The sequence below is a fragment of the Physella acuta genome, unplaced genomic scaffold (genome assembly GCF_028476545.2).
Source record: "Physella acuta isolate Inbredline_101_S28 unplaced genomic scaffold, ASM2847654v3 ptg002144l, whole genome shotgun sequence".
NCBI classification, from domain to species: domain Eukaryota; kingdom Metazoa; phylum Mollusca; class Gastropoda; family Physidae; genus Physella; species Physella acuta.
The window spans coordinates 13,050-30,000 of record NW_026733645.1 but is presented as its reverse complement, the minus strand read 5'-3'; the positions used below and the strand labels follow the sequence as shown (position 1 = coordinate 30,000).

At 33.4% G+C, this 16,951-nt stretch overlaps 1 protein-coding gene across 7 annotated transcripts; it reads left to right on the top strand.

Annotated features, from left to right (window-relative positions):
* Positions 1-1,093: 1,093 nt before the first annotated feature.
* On the top strand, positions 1,094-16,891 carry LOC131932353 (heterogeneous nuclear ribonucleoprotein M). 7 transcript variants are annotated; one of them, XR_009384550.1, is made up of 17 exons: positions 1,108-1,209; positions 7,900-7,977; positions 9,802-9,968; positions 10,067-10,127; positions 10,344-10,437; positions 10,597-10,806; positions 10,895-11,048; positions 11,587-11,673; positions 11,876-11,962; positions 12,184-12,222; positions 12,397-12,989; positions 13,147-13,198; positions 13,293-13,406; positions 13,653-13,715; positions 15,377-15,410; positions 16,248-16,312; positions 16,649-16,891. XR_009384550.1 is itself a non-coding variant. In XM_059289265.1 (14 exons), exons 1-14 carry the CDS (start codon positions 1,187-1,189, stop codon positions 13,712-13,714), a joined length of 1,806 nt encoding a protein of 601 aa, XP_059145248.1. In that variant the 5' UTR covers positions 1,108-1,186; the 3' UTR covers positions 13,715-14,233. The 7 variants fall into 7 exon arrangements, 6 of the variants coding, with proteins under 6 accessions (XP_059145250.1, XP_059145249.1, XP_059145248.1 ...); XM_059289265.1 differs by lacking the exons at positions 15,377-15,410; positions 16,248-16,312; positions 16,649-16,891 and having other exon boundaries at positions 11,876-11,947; positions 13,653-14,233; XM_059289263.1 differs by lacking the exons at positions 15,377-15,410; positions 16,248-16,312; positions 16,649-16,891 and having other exon boundaries at positions 11,876-11,950; positions 13,653-14,233.
* The last annotated feature ends 60 nt before the right edge of the window (positions 16,892-16,951 follow it).

The window sequence follows — 16,951 nt, the reverse complement described above, 5'->3', positions numbered from 1 at the left end:
GGGGATAAACATTCAATTTGGCGCTCTCTCTGGATCAACCTTTCAATTTTCGATTTGCACCCCCCCCCTCAAACTTTCGATTTGCACCCCCCCCACCCTTGTCGAGATTTGTCAAATTTGCTCTTAAAAGACTATTTAACACTCAAATTAATCAATTAAGTGGAATTATCATTTTTTCTCTATATATTTTGCTATTTTTTGCCTTGGTGTCACCCCCCTTAATGGTGTTACCCGGTGCGGTCCGCACCCCCTGACTATGCCTCTGGTTATTAGGCCTACACCAGATAGTTAGTAGGTGCTTTTTAAAGGTCAAAATAAATAAGGGATAAGGTACTTGGCGTAAAAAAATGACGCCACACTACTGAAAATTGCAATAAAACAGTATTGATGTCTCATAATCTTGCCCCAGCTCTTCTTTACAGTCCTTATACACTATACAGCGCCTAACAAAATTATTTTAAATAATCAAAATTTTCTTTTATCATTAAAAAAGCAAAAAAAAATAAAAATAAAAAATAAATTCTAGACGAGGACTGATACAACATATAATCTAGAAAATCTAGAACATAGGCCTATCTAACATCTATTAACAATTTTAACTATCCGGTATTGAAATAGTTTAATAATCGACTTAATATCAAGACCAAAATGGCCAGATTTTTGTATATGAAAAAATTCACACAAACCATTTATGAACTCAAATAACTATTAAATATAACATAAAGAGTAATTCTCTCTCTCTCTCTCTCTCTCTCTCTCTCTATATATATATATATATATATATATAATATATATAGACTTTTTTTCTAATAGAATATTCAGTTGTTTTACGTTTAATTTGATTCAACGTAGGTTATGGGGAGTTTTGCTTCGCCGTGGTAACAAGAAAGCGATTTTTTAACATCACGGTCTAAACTCCTTCCTATTCAGTTAACCGATCCTGTTCGAAAAATCTCATGATACATGAACATGTTTTGTAGGATGTAATAAAAGTAGATTCTAAATCGAAAAAAAGTTTTGACTGAGTTAGGCCTATTTTGCTCCCTATGAAACAAATCGTATCGTTTTATTTTTAAAGTATCGATTATTTTAGCTGCAAGTCTTCGATTCTTAATGCGTTCCGGCGTCCATTTTAATACTTACGATTTCAAATTGTTGTTATTTTTACCTAACAATTTTTTTTAGGATGTCGGATGAGAAGTCAGAGAGGTAACTTTACACTTTACATAATTAGTTATTGCAACATGAATACGCCCTTAATCTTTTTAGTATACAAAGCTTATGTGTCACACCAATCATCAAATATTCTACGGACATGATTCAGCAGTGATTGAAAATGAAAATCAACAAAGTTGAGACATGAGAGTTCTGGAATTCTGATTTATTTTTAGTTTTAAGTAATTTTTAAATTTTAGTTTAGACAGCAGCTTGTTGACTCAGCAACAAACAAATTCTACAATATAGATTAAGATTTAAAATCTATACTATTCAGTTAACGTTTCAGCCTATAATCATGAGCATCTGCCATCTGGGATTGAGATCCAACTCTGGTCAATGAAACAAGTTTACAGTAAAAACAACTCCATTGTAGCGTATTTTATTCTCCTCTTCACGTTCACCTCCGGTTGAACTTATTTTATTATAGGCTGCGGCTATTCGTACTTCACTACGAATAGCCCCCAGAAGGCTATTTGTAGTGAAGTACCAATAGCCTTCTGGGGGCTATTTGTACACTGACCAATCAGAGCAAGGCATTTCCCCCACCATCTCCCTTAAACATTATTCAAGTTTTGTGCCTAGGTCCCGTAATTAACTAGAGTCTACTTGTCCTTAGACAACAATTATTGAATAATTATTTATTAATATTATTATTAATTAGGCCAATTCATATGTATTATTGAATAATTATTTTCAAATAAATTATGTACGTGTATATTATATAGAAGAGATTATAGATATCTAAAGACAATTAAGGATTACTGTAAGTATCCATAAGGATGGGGGTCTGGCATTTGTGATATAATGGAGGTAGAAATCGCCTTAAAATCATAAGGATGACACATAGCTTTTACACACACGCAAACAGTGTTTCTTCCAGACTTTTTTCTCCGGGGGGGCACTTGAAATCTTCGGGGGGGCGGTAAACTTTCTTCGGGGGGGCGGACACTGTTAAAAGTATATATTTTCTATATAAATTATATAAATTTCATTTCGTTCGGGGGGGCGGTAAAAATTTTTCGGGGGGGCTTCGCCCCCCCGAAGAGATGCCTGGAAGAAACTCTGCACGCAAAGGTAGCGACAAAATTAGAAATGCATGTTTAGTAACTGAATGCATTATAAGCTGTTAACAAGTAGTTTTAAATTATATTGTCTTGTTTGTTTGTAATAAAAACATGTATGTATCAATAAAACATATGTTGACCCAGACCAGTCGTTTTTCAAAGGAATTCAGTCAACACGTAGACATCCCATTTATAAGTTATTAATACTTGTCTCTTATAGCTTCCATAAATGACGTCACACTTGTAGTGGGGGGGGGGGGTGATGGTGTCCGTAGTTTTATGATGGTGTGACGTCACAAGGTTTTGGAAAAAGATCGATGTGTTAAGAAAAATTCAACAGCAATCATGAGCGTGGGTGGGTGTTGTAGGCCGAGATGAGATATTTTAGGGGGTCTGACTTTTTGTGACGTGTGACTGAGATAAAATGACCCCTTATAGATATGGTACAATTTCATCTGAAATATTTGCTGTCAAATTTTCAAAACATGCTAAATTTAAACAAATCTTAGATTTGTTTGCTACTATTCATATACAATTAACAAGAAACAAACATAGAAATTGAGCTTTTATTTACAAAGCATATATCCACATTAATAAATATTAAACATTGAAATGAATGAATGAATAATAATTTGCAAGAAAGCTCAGATAGCCAATACCACATTATCATTAATAAATTAAAAACATTGAAATATTTGCAAAATTAAAAAAAAGCACATAGCAAATAAAGACTGAAATGAATTACTTCCAACAACTCTTACAAAACCATGTCTTAACCTTCATTTTTGATCTGTAACCTACACATTCATAATGAAACCACTCTAAACATCCATCACACTTTATCATTTTCAACATGCCATCATCCAAAGCTTTACACTCAAAACAGGAAAACAAATTTTCTCTCACTTTTAAACTAACCCTTGTCTGAAGTTCACACCAAGCTTCATCGGTAAATTGTGTTTCAATAACACTAAAGTCATTATCAACCAAACAAACACCCAACAACTCAACAGGCTTAAGATTATATACATTAAAAGGTGGCTCACCACCAGTTACACAACATGATAAAAAAAAATTTAAATTTCAAATCATCAGGCATTTTACTAAAAACAACAGGTATTAAAGGTTTTATTTTGCGCAAAGTAAAAGTTTGTTTATTTTTAGGTCTACCCTTAACCCTAATACTTTGCAACTTTACTTGCGAAAAAGATGCCGTAGAAGGCCCAGAATTAAAAGAATCATTAACAACAGACATGGGATCAACAATAATAGGTGATGTGGCAAAAGTTACATTAGCAGTAGCCGAAGGCATAGGATCAACAATAATAGGTGATGTGGCAAAAGTTACATTAGCAGTAGCCGAAGGCATAGGATCAACAATAATAGGTGATGCCACCCGGTGCGGTCCGCACCCCCTCTCCCTGATCTAATTAATACAGACTACAAAACCCAAGGACATGTAAAAGATAATTATAAGTAGTAAAATGAACATAGAAATAGAAAATAAAACAACCACAAAAGGCACCATTACTAACTTTTGATTTGGGTCTAATTCCTTTAGAAGCTGATTTCCTTTCAGCACCATGCTTACATTCATAAAGTATAAATTCATACACCAAATTCTCAGATTCAGTGGCTGAACATAACTGAAAAAAAAACATTCAAAATTGACAAAAAAAAGTGTCACAAAATCATTCTAGATCAAGAATCTAGAATCTAATGGTAATCATGACGATAGGGTAATCTAAATTTCAAAACTAGATCAAGTCCTATAAATATAATAAATGTTAATTAAAATTAATTATTAAAGGAGCGACCTGTTTTTCACATAACTAGATTTCTAGATGTAGATCTAGATCTAGTCGCGGGCGATTATACGTTAATACGTAGAATCTAGATCTAGATCTAAATCCAGACTAGAGTCTAGATCTACCTACCTAAAGGGCAAAGCAATAAATTACCACAATGAAGAAATTGGATTAACTTTAACTTACCTTCAACTTCCTAGAACTTTTTTTTAAAAAAACACAGTTCTGAAACTCCTCCAAAACTTTAATAGCAGCCTCCAACTCCTTGTAGCTGTCAAAACAACTGTTTAGAACAAAACCATCCAAAATCATGGCGTCCATCACGATAAAAACTTTCTTGTCGAATGCGCGGCTCTAAACTAGTATGTAGTATCACGAGTACTTTGAAGGCTAGTAGGCCTAAGCTTGATTAAACTGGGCGGGATTTTCCACTGCTGTGATTGGCCAGTGTACAAATAGCTTCCGCTAATCTGATTGGCCAGTGTACAGATAGTTTCCGACAATCTGATTGGTCAGTGTACAAATAGCCTTCAGAAGGCTATTTGTACTTCACTACAAATAGCCTTCTGAGGGCTATTCGTAGTGAAGTACGAATAGACACTCTCTTATTATAAGCACAACCGAAACCCTAAAAAACATTAAGAAAAGGATGATTTTAGATAGTTAAGATAGGTCGATGCTAGCCGGAATAAGATACGCATGCCATAGGCTTTTTGATGAGAATTACAGAATGATTTTTTTTATTAAAAATGTATCAATAATAGCTAGAACACTAGTAAACTAAGCTAATTTAGCATATTTTAACTTTCTGTGCAAAGTCATTATTACTGAAAAAAATTCCAAAGTCAGGTCAGCCTGTGGCACCCTCCACTGAACGTGACAGAAGGGAAAAAAAACTTCACCCGTGACCTTCATTAAAACAGAATTTGCTTTTTTTATTTTTTTTTATTTTTGGTAAACATGTGCTTAATCTTACCCAATAGGCCTAAGTGATAAAAATTTGAAAATTAATTTTAATTACTGTTGTAAAGTAAGATAAACAGCTTAATAAACACATGCTTTCTTGAGGGGGTGTGGCACATCGCAATTATATTTAATTATAACTTTATATTTCTGTGTTTTATGACTATATTTGTTCACAATAAGCATGCTATGTTTTTAAAATTGATAAAGGGTAAGTATACCAAGTTACAAAATCTGCAATCTAACTAATAATTCATACTTTCAATTAAAAAAATAATAAAAACGAAGAAAGCGTAAACATTCTATTTTTAGGTGTGACATAAAATCTAGCCAAATGATTGGATTCTTGCGCGGCACACATTTTCCCGCGCCTCGTTTTCACCAAACAAGAATATAATAAAATGGCATTATTACTTACACCCTCAAAAGCATTGTTTTCACCCTAATTATATTAAACAGTTCTATTTTTATTTGATAGTAAAGATGTTATACAAATTGTATCTTATAAGAAAGTTATTGTAGAATGCACCTTCTTTAGTTAATTCGACTTGCAACGCAAGCTAAGTAAGCGTGACTGTCTCTCGACGGCCTCGTTAAATACAAATAAAGAAATTAGGTCAAAAGTACATCTGGGAATTCTTAAATAACAGACTGAAATAGAAACGGATAGTTCCGATGTCTAAAATTAACGATGGCCTCGTTATTATTAGTTTTATCCCTCTACCGTTTAGTGAAAGCGAAACTGGTCGCCATTTTTAGTAAGCGCATGAGCCGTGAGATGCCACGAAAATGACAAACCCGGAAGTGTTGAATCGAACGGCCTACATGCCATACGCCGCATGCGCAATGGAGAGAAACTACGACTTGCCTCCGCTGCGATGTTTTCGATGGTACTGTGCATGCGTGTGTTTACAACAGCAGAACCCTAACACCAACCTTAATCCTAACCCTAGCCCTAATCCTACCCCTAACCCTCATTCTAACCCTAGCCATACTATAGGTCACTGCGCATGTGCAGAGCTATCTTTTGCCGACTAAGTGGAGACGTTAGGGAGAAAAATCTTCCGAGTAGTCAACTTCGTTTTAGATAACGATGTCCGATAATAGACTCTTCGATAAAATAGGTGTGTTGTGTTGTTAGTAGTATTGTAATCTCGACTATTTTATGGTTAGAAATTAGGGTTAGGGACAGGGTTAGCATTGATATTAGCCAGTCATATGTGTATTTAGTTAACTACCAGTAACCTAACACCCTTTTTTAAAGAAGATTCTATTATCGGGCACTGGTATAGAAATTCCCCCTAAGAAAACACTATGATTAGATCTAGATCTACTTAAATTTTTTTTAATGAATGTGTGTTTTTATTAGAACAAGTATTAAACATAACGAAGTGACTACTCAGAAAAAGATTTGGCAGAAGATTCAAAACTCAATAGTTCTGCGCATGCGCAGTGATCTTAATAGCTGCGCTAGGGTAAGGGTTCTGCGGTTTGCTTTTAATCACAGGCATGCGCAGTACCATCGAAAACATAGCAGCGAATAAAGGCGGTAGTTTCTATCCATTGCGCATGTTTTTTTTCCCGACTAGAATAGGCCAAAACATAAATAAGCATTAGGCCTACAGTAATAATAAATAGTATGTGATCGCCCGATCGCAGGAAAAAATTCCCTACAAGATAAAGGGTTCACCAGGAGTTCACATTCACTTTAATTATCGTCACATGTCAGTTTTGAAGGCACTATGGGTTCATATAAGTTCATAGTATACAAACTTAATCGCTTTGCAATTATGAGTTTCCAAAACTTTCCAAGGGGCAAATTTTCCCTGGTCATATAACAGATAACATCATACTGTTGATATACAAATTTAACTTTTTTTTTTGTTGTAATCTATACTGGACCCATCTCTAAAATACAACGTACTCTGATGCGAGCAGAAAAAACCATCCTTGTTTTGTGTTTCTGTTTTGTTTAGTCTGTTTAGTTAAACTAGCAACAGAGAAACTACATTTTTGAAGCTGTGCTTGAAACTATAAGTACTCTTGCTTGAACTAAGTAAAATGCAATGCTGCATTGTATTGGCAATTTTAAAAATAATAGTTAGATCTGTATCTTCAATTGTTTGAAGTAGTTATGTTTGCTTAAAATTACTACTGTTTATTGTATAATGATTATAACATTTTCAAAAGTTCTGAATGTATCTGACCTATAATTACAGTAATTTAATTTTTATTTCTTTTTTGTATTTTTTAAAAAAGAAATCACTTACTAACTACTAATACTAAACAATGTTTTTTTGTTTATTTTAACTTTTACAACAAATCTAATATTGTGTGTTAAGCTTAACAGCTTATGTTATTTGAGTTGTATATTAATTTTTTGGTTTGCATATAAATTTGAAATTAGTTAGAAAACCCTTTTCTGCCTTTTACTACAACAATGCATCATTAAAAATGTTTTTAAAATTCCTATAAAGAAATATGGCATAAAATTTTCATATTTAAAAAAAAAGCCTTTTTATATAAGTAAATGTTAAATTTATTGATGTTAATAGCTTGAACAATTTAATTTTTTTACAAGACTACATTCTCTTTATAAGTTAAAACAAACTATAGTGGATTTTCTTACTGAACCATTACAAGTTAAATTTTCATTGGTTTCATCCAGAGAACAATAGTAGATAAAATTATATTTAACTTGTGAATTGTTTGGATTTTTTTCTACTAACTTGTTGAGAACAATTGACGTTTTCTTTTTTATAAGGGTGACCATATAATATCAGCAGTCTTGGTGTAAAGCTTGATCTATTTTATGGAGATTGAGATTTCTGTTGTTTTATTTTTAGCCAACCTCTCCCCCCAACTGAACAGCACCAACCATTGGTTGGAACAGTCGATTGTTCAGATGATAAGAAAAATTTACGGTAAGCCCATAAGTAAGGGATTTTTGTAAAGTCGGACAATCCAGACTGGCTAAAAAGTTTTATGCCATGATTTCTTTTTTTTTTCTAAATCTTAATTTTTAAACGGTACTTGCAAAAATTATCTATTAGCTCACAATTATTTCATTACTGTACTCTTATTCTACTTATTTAAAAAATACCATCTTATCTGAAAATTTATGTTACTCTGTGTTTCTATGCATGTAATTTGAATCAACTGAAACTGTGCATTTAGAATTACACATTTTTTTGAAGCTTCACAGGAATGTTGACTGTAAATAAGAGAATGAAAATGCCTACACCTAAGTTGCTAATTTTATGGTGTATATTTTTTTATATTGTGCTGGCATGAGTAGAAGTTAAATAAGTATCAGATGTGACCATAATAAAAATTAGACGTTTATGAAGCCATCCCTGACCCAGTCAAGGTGGAATTGTCATAACTAAACACTATAAAAGTAATCTCAAAACTACTGTGACAGAAATACAATTCTTAGCACTAGTTAAAAAACTTGTTAAAAAGTGTTTTTGGAAAAAGGTCTGTCTGCTGAGCTGTCTCCCCAAACTCATCCAACACTGCACTATGGGCTGGGGTGACGCAATTGTGACGTCAACAAAAAATTTGGATTTAGACTACACACACACGTCTGCTTTCAACAACCCCCCAACCCTGTGTGGGTGTCCACAAAAATTTATTAGACCTCAAAAGTTTTATTATTTCAGTAGCATGTATTGCTTAGGGGTCATCCATAAATGACGTCATGCTTTTTTTAAAGCGATTTTTACCTCCCCCCTCCCCCTGTCACACGTCATCACAAAAGCCAGACCCCCCCTAAAATGACGTCACACCTCAGCCTACAACCCCCCTCAAAATTGCAGTTGAATTTTTTTTAAAACATCGATATTTTTCCAAAATCTTGTCTTAACTCTGTAAAAATCAAGAATTTTAATCAATTCCTATTACAATTTATTAAATCAGTTTTCTAAAATGCGAAATAACTTCTAAAATTCATTTTCTAACATTGCTTTTTTATTATGTAAAAGTGTGACGTCGCACCATCTGAACCCCCCTCCCCCTCATCGCACACCGTCATAAAATTACGGACCCCCATTCTAGTGTGACGTCATTATGGACGACCCCTTAACTGTTACCTGATATACATATTTAAACATTTGGGTAAGGTTTATTTTTAGTGGAGTAAATATTAAAAGTAGAATCTAGAGTGTAGAGAGAAAAAAATTATTTCAATGTTTTCCCATTACCAACCAAAACTCATGCAAATTATTAAACACTTTTTATGTGTGTATTTGTTTGAAAAAATTGCTTAATGAATTATTCTCTGTACTCGTTGCATGTATTTTAATTTTTAATATTAGCATTTTTATAAGATAAATAATCCTCTTGGTTACCTAAGTTGTAGGCCTACATTTAAAAAAAAATAAAGTTCGAGTATGGTATTTGTTTCTGGCATAATGTCTGCAATATCTATACCTTGTTCTAATTCAAGTCTGGCTCTTATCAGGGCTGGGTGGTTTAAGAGACTTACTACTTACTTACTTAATAGCTAGAAATAGTGTGCTTCACTACACAAACACTTCCTCCTATGAGAGCACCTGGGAAAAATTGGTTGCTGATGTGGGCTTTTTTGTTGTGCTTTTAAAAATTAAGATATGCATCATAATAAATTATTGTTATACATTTAAAAAAAACCAGTTGAATTCAAATTATTAATAAGGAGCATGATGACAAAAAGCTACTGATAAATTGATGAGTAATGAACATTTTTCTTTTTAATTTAACTTTAGGGCAAGGTCCAGATCTCGATCACCTGTTCATAGATCTCGCTCCAGATCGCCTAGAAGAAACAGAAATGACCGTTCAAGGCCATTCACAGGTGGCAGACGTGTTGTTGTTCGCAATATTCCTTATGAAGTAAGGTGGCAAGAACTAAAAGATATGTTTCGTAAAGACAGTAAGTATTTACCTTATGAAATATGATGCACCTAATGACAAATATAATTTTTATAAAAAAGCACTATTCATTAATAAATCATTTTTTGCCTTGTTTAGTTGGAGATGTAACTTACGTAGAAATGCTTGAAACCCCTGATGGAAAATCAAAAGGAGTTGCGTAAGTATTTTTTACCTTGCTGTTATTATTGTTGGAGAGAAATTTTATGAATTATGTTATTGATAATATTAGTATCTGGTTCAGGACCATCAGGCTGATAAAAATTCTCTGCATACTACTGTTGTCTGTTTGAAAATGTCAGGAGATTGCAAATTCCTCTTTAATGTATGTTTTAAAAAATTAAAGGATAATTGTATGTTGTGTCATATTAAATAGGGTGGTTGAATTCCGTGACCCTGACCATGCAAAAAAAGCAATAGAGGAATATCATCAAAAGAAGATAAAAGACAGGGCTATTATTGTTCGTGAGGTATGTTGTATGATTTATTATTATTGTACTGATATGAAAACTCTGTAATGATTAAATAATTATTGATAAAAAAAGTGTGAAGACAGTATCTTTAACTTGGACCTTAACCATGTGTGTCAGTCATTTTACATTTTTTCTCTACTATTTTATATGTTTTAGGAGAGAGAAAAGGATCGGCAAGAATTTTTACAGCATCAAAGCATGAGAGACCGGGGCTTGATGGATCCTAACATGGGTGGTCCAGGAATGGGACCTGTGGGATTGGGTGGAGGTATGGGACCTGTAGGACTGCCTCCTGGTATTAATCCACAGATCCTTAATCAACTGGGAATAGAACCACCTATTACCAATACTGTCTTTGTTGCCAATGTGAGTATTCGTTTATTTAAAACATATTTTTTGTATGTGCCTATTTACTAATAATTAATTCAAGGCTTTTCTTTTGTTTTTTTTAAAGCTTGACTATAAAGTGACTTGGTGGAAATTAAAAGATGTTTTTAAGCTGGCTGGCAATGTTATTAAAGCTGAGATAAAAGAGGACAAAGCAGGAAAATCAAGAGGCATGGGTGTGGTTGTATTTGAACATCCTATGGAAGCTGTTCAAGCTGTGTGTATCCTTTATGCTGTTTTAATCAAAGAGAATTTTTTACTGCTACATCTATTAATAGCAAATTTCTAAAAGTTGCATCATTCTAGTTTTATCACTAACATTCACTAACAAATATTTTTCTGTGTTTATATATAGAAAGTATAAAATCGTTTTTTATAGGATTAATGGGAAATATAATGTAGTGAAATTAAAACCAATAAAAACGCCTTTTTAAAAAAATAATTATTGCGATTTTATATATAATTTTTGTTATTCATAAAGCTATTTAAGACTCAAGCACCTACATGGATTTTTAAATTTAAGTTCTCATGGTTGAAATGACATTTAGCTCTGTGTTACAGGAAGTAAAACTGTTTTGATACCTGAACAATAAGCTATTCTTTTATGTGATTTGGCAATTACAAGCCATAGTTTGTAAAGCAAATATTAGATACCAGTGTTTACAAGTTTTTACTATCTGGTCATTTAAAAATGCATCAAAGATTCTAAAGTTCTTTAATTATATTGTTGAAGTAGTTACTGTCCATAACTAATAACAGCTATGTTTAACGGTCAAGTTTTGTATGAAAGAAACATGATTGTACGTATAGACAAAGGAAGAGAACCAGAAAAGCCAAAATTACCGAGTAAGTTTGTATCATGTTAAGCTGAATAAAGTATAAGCTAGCAGCTCTAATAAAAATGTCTAAATACTACTACAATCAACAAGGGGATTGAATATGTATATGTATTTATTGACGTATACAGAAGAAACCACTTATCTTGTATAAGGATAACTGGTAGTTTACTGTAAACTAAAATTTATTGTATTATTGTTGTGATTTACAGGTGGCTTGAAATCAATTGGTATGGGGCTTGGGTCTGGTGGAGCGCCTCTAACAAACATTAGTCAGCTAGGAGGTAGTGAGTATCTATGTAATAAAGTTTTTTTAATCTTTGTATGTTATTACCTTAGTTAAAGCTAGACACTTATTTGTTTTAGGCGTGCCCAAATTAATCATAGTTATAGCTGCAATAAGATTTAATATGTGTATATTTTTGTAGGTACTGAATTTTTAAAATTATATTGTCTCTGTAAGTTTATAATTTCAGTTTGGCTGTAAAGCTACAATATAAACTTTAATTATATTTTATAGGTGCGGGTATGGGTTTATCAGATTCATTCTACAAGCAAGGTGAGTTTTGAAGATTTGTATTTGGGAGCTTTCAAACTGGCATTTAGTTTCAGATGTTCAGTGATATTTTAAATTAGTAATAATGTCATTGGATTTCTTTTGTTTGGCCATATCTGAACCAGTTATTTTGTTTTTAAAGCATGGAATAAGTATGATATTTTTGTTTACTTACAGATCTTGGATTGGGTGGAGGTGGTTTAATGGGAATGGGAGGCTCTGGTTTAGGCTTACTTGGTGCTGGTATGGGTGGAGGACCAGACATGGGATTTGGAGGAGGACTTGGGGGATTAGGTGGTTTAGGGGGAATGGGAATGGGGCTTGGATCTAGCCCAGGCGGATCATGTGGCATGGGCATGGGTGGTCTTGGGGGTTCAGACCTTGGACTTGGAGGATCATCAAAGATGGGAATGTCTGATAGTTATTCCAACAGTTACTCTGGTTTGGGAGGGTCCAGTTACAATGGAAATTCCAGCCTCTCTGGACTTGGGGGGCTGGGCCCCAGTCTAAGCTCTTTATCAGCGGGTCTTGGATCTGGTGACAGACTAGGAAGTGGTGATAGGCTTGGATTAGATGGAATTGGGATGGGCAGAGATAGAATGGGTATGGATAGAATGGGAGGCATGAATGATAGGATGGGAGGTTTAAATGATAGAATGGATAAGATGAGGGATGGATATGGTGGGAACAGTGGTCAAGACATGAGAGAAATGGATGCTGGGAATAGGAGAACGACTCGGCCAGACAACTGCACAATAGTCGTCAAAAATGTAAGTAACAAACTCATGGTGTTTTGTAGATAGTTGTATTTTTTTTTTTGCTCCTGGTCATTGTATATTGAAGTGATCTCTCCCCATCCCCCCTCTCTCTTTTTGCTTAATAATTACTGTACCCCTATTTCCCTTTCTCTCTCTCTTTTCTGTTTAGTTACCGTACAGTATAAACTGGCAAGCATTAAAAGAACATTTCCGAGATGCAGGTAAATAATTTTTTAAAACTCATAAGTTAAAAAGTATAGAAAAGATATTTACAAATAAAGTAATTTGTTAAGTAAGCCTTTAAACTGAAAATAGACATGTGTCTTACAGGAGATGTCAAGTTTGCTGAAATTGTAATGGATAAAGGGAGGTCAACAGGCATTGGTTATGTGAGATTCAGCAATGAAGCTGATGCTCAAAGAGCTATAAGTATCCTTTCTTATTAGAGGTGTGTAGGTATTATACCTTTAGCTCTATGTATGACTAGTGACATTTCATAATTTTTAATGAATAATCACTTTTTTTGCCTTTCTTCTGACAATGCTGCCCCAAAATACGAAACCAGATTTTAGTTTTACAATGATTAAAAAAGGCCTAAGGGCATGTCCGATAGCTTTCAAAGGATTTTAATATTAGAGTAAGAAATAAGATTCCTAATCCTTAACTTACTAAAAGGTTTGAAAAACAAGTCAAGACTGGAAAGGCGAAACATAAATGTTTCTCTTCATCGCAATTGATGTGAGTAACTGGAGATAGATGTATAGTAGTTCCCCGCAAAAGGACTTCATTAGCCGTGAAAATGTAGTTTTGCTCTCCTGTTTTGTGCTGAATCTTTTCTCGAGGTCAAATGGTTGTCTTCCTTCATCAATTTTGATTTTGTGATTTTAAAGAACTTTGTTTTATATCTTAATTTTAATGTTTCAAAATTTGTGATGCCGACTAAGGATCTTATGTAGAATGATTTTATGGTCTTGGCCGTTATTGTGTTTTCACGGGGCTAATGTAGTAGATGCAGTAAGGTTTTCTCGTTTGTACTATGTAATATAATAAATGTCAGTGTTGTGGGACCACTGTTCTCTGGCCTGTTTTAGTGTAACATTGTTTATAGTTTTAACATCTTTTTTTTTTTTTTTAAAAATACTGTGTTGGATGTTTGCAAGTTATGATAGCTCCATTTTTGTTAAACAATAAATCTCAGTGAGTATTGAGCATGATTGATGTTTAAATGTCATGAAATAAAGTTTTTTATGGATCCATTTCTTGTCACCTTATACTTATTGATCAAATTTATTTCACTTTTTTGTCTGGGCAGTTAATGCACCATTGTTTTGATGGCAACATCAAGTTAAGCTGTACAATTTACTGTCACTGTCCAAGTGTTGAGCTTCTTAAAGAAGAATCTTTACTTCTCAATGCTTAGCAGTGGCCATGTTGAACTAGGTTTTGCTGTCCACAAAGAAAGTTTGAAGTTTTTGTTTTCAAAGAGACTAGGTTGTAAGGATAAGTTTTAAATTTACTGTCTCCTTGAAGCAACTTCTTGTGTTAAAACAGGGTTGAAATAAAAATAAAAATTTGGTCATAAGGTATTGATTGGAACGTTTGTTTTTTTAATGCTAAATGTAGAATTGCTCCTAAATAGTAACTCGGAACGTTCATTAAACTCTGAATATGCCAATGTGAAGAAGCTGTTTGAAAGAAGAAAAGTTCCAGCTTTAGTTGAATGTGCAGTTTGTTTGGTGGCTGTTTTATTGGTACACTTTCTCGGTGGATTGTTGCCAGAATCATAGGATGAGATTTAGACAATGTTGGGCTAAGTAACTGGTCTTGTTCCAAGCTAGATTGTACAATGGAAGATGGGACCAACATAAGGTAAGCTCTACTGCTGATTTTTTTCTCTTGGTTTGGTGGTCATTGGAAAGTCATGAAGCACCAGACAGCTGAGAGGATCTTTTGTTGTAATCAAGTGTGTACAACTTTGCTTGTTGAGTTGCCGACTGTTAGTTTGACTACTGGTGTAAGTATTATTTCTCTTGAGCAGTTAGTTGTCCATTGTGTATATTTAAAGTGATGGCATTGATGGCCATGAGAAATTCTTGGATAGTTTTTCTTTGGGTTTTATCTGGAGTCAATGTGTCAAGTTTTGGTTTCAGGGTATTTTTTTTAAGTGCAAGTTGATGTTTGTCATTGCAGAAAGCAAATGGTTGGTGATATATTGGGATTTCATTATTTAAACTGAAAAGGTGTATAATTAGTTTGCTTAAATAGTGGTCTGGGTACAATTTTAAGTATGTTTTTACAAATAAGAATAAGCTACATCAATAACACTGCATGTTCAGTTAATTTTTAACTGTAGGTTATCACATGTATATAATTAAAATAGTTTGCTGTTATTCTTACAGATGATTACAGATGGAGTATATACTTGCTAAAAAGGTATGTAATTACCCATTATAAAATAAAATACTTAAAAAAAACTTTTTAAAAAACCACGTTTTTCTTGTGGACTAAAAAGTAGAAAATAACTATTTACATACATTTGATGACAAAAAACGTGGGTCGGGCAGATGGGTCGGGAAATTTGATGGTGAACGTACCCACGTTTTTTGTCATCAAATGTATGTAAATAGTTATTTTCTACTTTTTAGTCCACAAGAAAAACGTGGTTTTTTAAAAAGTTTTTTTTAAGTATTTTATTTTCTCCTTTTTAGTCCGTTGCTACACATGAAAAACGTGTTTTTTAAAAAAAGTTTTTTATATAGTTTATTTTCTACTTTATCTAATGACTTGATTAAGTATGAATTGACTAAGTGTTTATAAATACACGGACTAAAAAAATCTTGAGCGACCAGGATTCGAACCTGGGTTGTCGCGGCCACAACGCGAAGTACTAACCACTATACGATCACGGCCAGCGCGCTCACATCGATTGGGGCCGAAGTAACTGTGTCAACAAGCCTCCAGTCTTGTCGGTATCTTTAGAAATCATGTCCTCAATTTTATGGTCCTTTGGGCGTAATTAAATTAAGCTAATTACGGTCTCTAATTGCTAGTTTTTATGATTGCATCTGAAATTGTTAGGCGAAAGTAACCTGCATGCCAAATTTCAGATCTATAGAGCAATCAGAAGTGGGCTAATTTTCGATGTCAATTTTAACAACAAACACATCCACGCGAAGCTGAGTTAATAAAAACGTGTTAAAAAACTCTTAGTTATAGTTGTTTGGTTTTATTTTTTAAACTAATGTCACATTTTTGTTTGAATCTCAACAGCTAATGCAGCCAGTTTGAATCAATTCTACTGACAGTGTTCTTACAGCTAAACCAAATCAGATCAGGTACCTTTCTTTATAATCCTGATACCTGTTTGTTTATTTTGACATTTTGTTTGGGTTTTCTGCTATTTTAGAGTGGCTGAAGATAAGGAAAATAACTTGTCTCTAGTTTTTGCTGTACCCTAATATTACAAGAATATTCTGTTAAAAATTAGTAAAAACTAATTTTTATATAAACTAATTTTTATGTTAACTAATTTTTATATATATTTATGGGATATGTACTTAAATAAAATTAGGGGAATATGATGAAATATTTGTGTTTCTATGAAAATATCTATAAATTTGTTGACAATTTTGTTTGTTGTAATAATTACATTTGAATGGTTTTATCTACAGGAGACATGACCGAATGTGCATGTTGAATCAACTGATTTACAGAGCTATTTCATCTGATGACATGAAAATTGCTCACTAGAACAGATAAGGGATTTACTTCCCATAACCTACTACTGAAGTTGGTACCATTTAGCAGCTAAAGACAGCCCACCCAGTGCTGTTGCAGGATGACTTACTAACTTACAGCATCTGGAGAATGTCACTTCAAAAATGGACATTAAAATGTATAATCTACTACTGTTTGGCTTTTTATACAAAGTATGAGTGATTTTGTAACATGGATTAAGTAAATGTTATTAAAAT

What these genes read in the sequence shown, in the direction of transcription:
- LOC131932353 (XM_059289262.1), top strand. Translation starts at nt 1,187, where the DNA reads ATGTCGGATGAGAAGTCAGAGAG. An exon ending in AGGAGGTAGTGAGTATCTAT is followed by an intron (nt 11,963 to 12,183) that starts GTAATAAAGTTT and finishes TATATTTTATAG; the next exon opens with GTGCGGGTATGGGTTTATCA. An exon ending in GCACAATAGTCGTCAAAAAT is followed by an intron (nt 12,990 to 13,146) that starts GTAAGTAACAAA and finishes TTTTCTGTTTAG; the next exon opens with TTACCGTACAGTATAAACTG.